The 2,809-nt window shown below is 44.9% G+C and overlaps 1 protein-coding gene across 1 annotated transcript in view; it reads right to left on the minus strand.

Annotated features, from left to right (window-relative positions):
- Positions 1-2,809, minus strand: part of LOC106818010 (short-chain specific acyl-CoA dehydrogenase, mitochondrial-like) — a 7,980-nt gene that overhangs the window by 1,528 nt on the left and 3,643 nt on the right. Inside the window, exons 3-4 of the mRNA XM_014822724.1 lie at positions 2,619-2,747; positions 2,427-2,478 (exon numbers count right to left, since the gene is read on the minus strand). Coding sequence (XP_014678210.1) covers positions 2,427-2,478; positions 2,619-2,747 — 181 coding nt within the window. The remainder of the gene's footprint in view (positions 1-2,426; positions 2,479-2,618; positions 2,748-2,809) is intronic.

The following is a 2,809-nucleotide window of genomic DNA, read 5'->3' on the forward strand; positions in this document are numbered from 1 at the left end:
CGTGTCTTTGTAGCTCCTAGGGCGGCTTTTTTTCCAAACGGTATAACATAGGAAGGATTTAGGCGCCTTCTGATTGGCTGGAATTTGGATAGATGTCAGCCTCCATGACTTGTAGCCAAAATCCCCAATTATCTACCAAAAACTTTCCCGAACTTTCTGTAAGTTAGGTTGAAGTGGTTTTTTAGTATGTTTTTTTTAAAACAACATGGGTTTGAGTGAATTAACCCAATATGATGCCGTTTCTTGAATGATTTGCTTGGACTGAAGAAAACCTTCAAAACAAGAGAACAAACGCCATTTGTAAATGTTTGTTTTGGTTTATGACCGCTAGATAAGTATAAGTTTTCTGATGTATTTTCCATAAAAAAACACATATTTTACTCATTATTATAACATATAATATCACTATAATTGCAATTCTTTGTGCAAATGTGTTATTTTCATCGTAATCTTAAGTTATGAGTGGGTCTGAGCTTATAGTTATAGCTGTCAAGTTTCTGTTTATGTCCGTGCCGTGGTCCGATTAGTTTACGTTTCAGCTGACCTCAGGGTTAAACACTATAGGCTACTACTACGTCTATACTACCGTACTAGTACTACTACTACTAGCGTCAACGAGTACGAGTACGTATAGCTCTAGTTCTGTCGTAGCCCTAGTACTAGTACCGTCGTAGCTCCCGTAGTACTGTCGTAGCCCTTTGCTCCTTCCTCCTGCGACGAAGCACTACGAGTGCGTGTATACGTACGTATGTAGTATTACGAGAGCCCAGACCCTCTCATAACTTAAGATTGAGATAAAAATAACACATTTGCAGAAATAATTGCAATTGTATTGATATTATATGTTATATTAATGAGGAAAATATTTCGTTTTTCATGGAAAATACATCACAAAACTTACTTATCTAGCGGTCATAAACCCAAACAAACATTTACAAATGGCGTTTGTTCTCTTGTCAAAGGCAAAGCAAATCGAAGCAGCCAATCAGAAGGCGCTAAATTCTTCGCTATGTTATACCGTTTCGAAAAAAAATTTCGCGCCCCCGGCGTTCTGATTTCTACGGTTTTTCGGCTTCCTTATATACGGCCTGGTTGCTACCTGGACGTGTGCGATTCACCCCCTTCCCCTAGCAACAAGCAGCGGCAGAACACGAACGACGTGTTTGGCGAGAGAAAATGCCTGCCGTCGCCTCAAATGTACATAAAGTTATTTGCGTGTCTATATAATATGCTATATAATTGTCAAACCCTACCTAATTTGCAGAATTTTTTTTCAAATATCAAAACTCCTAGCCCTTATTCATTCACATACCAAAAATGAGCACAATCCGTTGAACCTGAACTGACTAATGGCAATTCCCATTTTTGACCAAAAATTGCCGTGACTCGCAAGTACGTCGACTGGCGTGCTCCAAAATAGGATGTTTAATATGGGACCATAGCAATAACAACTATCTCCAATTTCAAACATGTGGATCAAACGGTTTCTGAGTTATCGTTGACCATAGCCAAATGTTGACGGACGGACGGACGGACGGACGGACGGACGGACGGACGGACGGACGTACGACGGACGACGACCCATGGCAATAGCTCAACTTGACGATGTCAAGGTGAGCTAAAAACGGATAATCCGGAAAGGCCTTGGAACCAAGGGTTCCGGAAAATCGGTGTTGTACCTGTACAAACATTGGTACATTAACAACGATTTTTTAGCCTCGTCTATCAAAAATAAAAAGTCAAGTAAAATCAAAATTCGGACAAGTAAAAATTGCTTCTTGTTGCCCGACAGGCCAACCAGATCTGAAAATAAGCGCCGAGGCCTTTAAGATCTTTAATTGGATATTGTAGATATACGCAAGCGATTCTATCTCCCCCCCCCTCTCACTCTCGTTCTCTTGCTTTCTTTCTCGCTTTCTCTCTCTCTCTCTCTCTCTCACTTTTTCTTTTTATCGCTCTTTTTCTCTCTCTATCTTTATCTCTCGCTTTGTTTCTTTTTCTCTCTCCCTTTCTCTCTCTCTCTTTCTCCTCTTCTCTCTCTCCTTTCCTGGCTCTCTCACATGCCTCCCTCTCTCTCCCTGCCCCTCTCCCCCTCTCCCCCTCGCCCTCCCCTTTCTCTGTCACACCTACCGTACACCATTGCCGTGCTAGGGCAACCGTAGCGGGCGATAGTTTTACACAACATCACCGCCGTCGTGTGGTTCTCCCCATGCCTTCCCCTCTCTCCCTACCCGTCTCCCTCTCTCCCCCTCTCCCCCTCGCCCTCCCCTTTCTCTGTCACACCTACCGTACACCATTGCCGTGCTTGAGCAACCGTAGCGGGCTATAGTTTCACACACCATCACTGCTGTCGTGTGGTTCTCTCCCTCTCCCCCTCTCCCTCTCTCCTCCTCTCCCTCGCCCTCCCCTCTCTCTGTCACACCTACCGTACACCATTGCCGTGCTAGAGCAACCGTAGCGGGCGATAGTTTCACACACCATCACTGCTGTCGTGTGGTTCTCTCCCCCTCCCCCTCGCCCTCTCTCCTCCTCTCCCCTTGCCCTCCCCTCTCTCTGTCACACCTACCGTACACCATTGCCGTGCTAGAGCAACCGTAGCGGGCGATAGTTTCACACACCATCACCGCTGTCGTGTGATTCTCGCCCATGCCTCCCAGTGATTTCGGTACGAGCAACCCCAGCAGTCCGAGCCCAGCCAACGCTTCCATGCTCTGCCGGGGATAGATGTATGATGCATCGCACTCGATCTGCGAATATAGTAAAATAAAAACTAGTGAAGTAAATCATATAATCTTAATAATAATAATAA

The sequence above is a fragment of the Priapulus caudatus genome, unplaced genomic scaffold, assembly GCF_000485595.1.
Source record: "Priapulus caudatus unplaced genomic scaffold, Priapulus_caudatus-5.0.1 Scaffold1973, whole genome shotgun sequence".
Classification (NCBI taxonomy): Eukaryota; Metazoa; Priapulida; class Priapulimorpha; order Priapulimorphida; family Priapulidae; genus Priapulus; species Priapulus caudatus.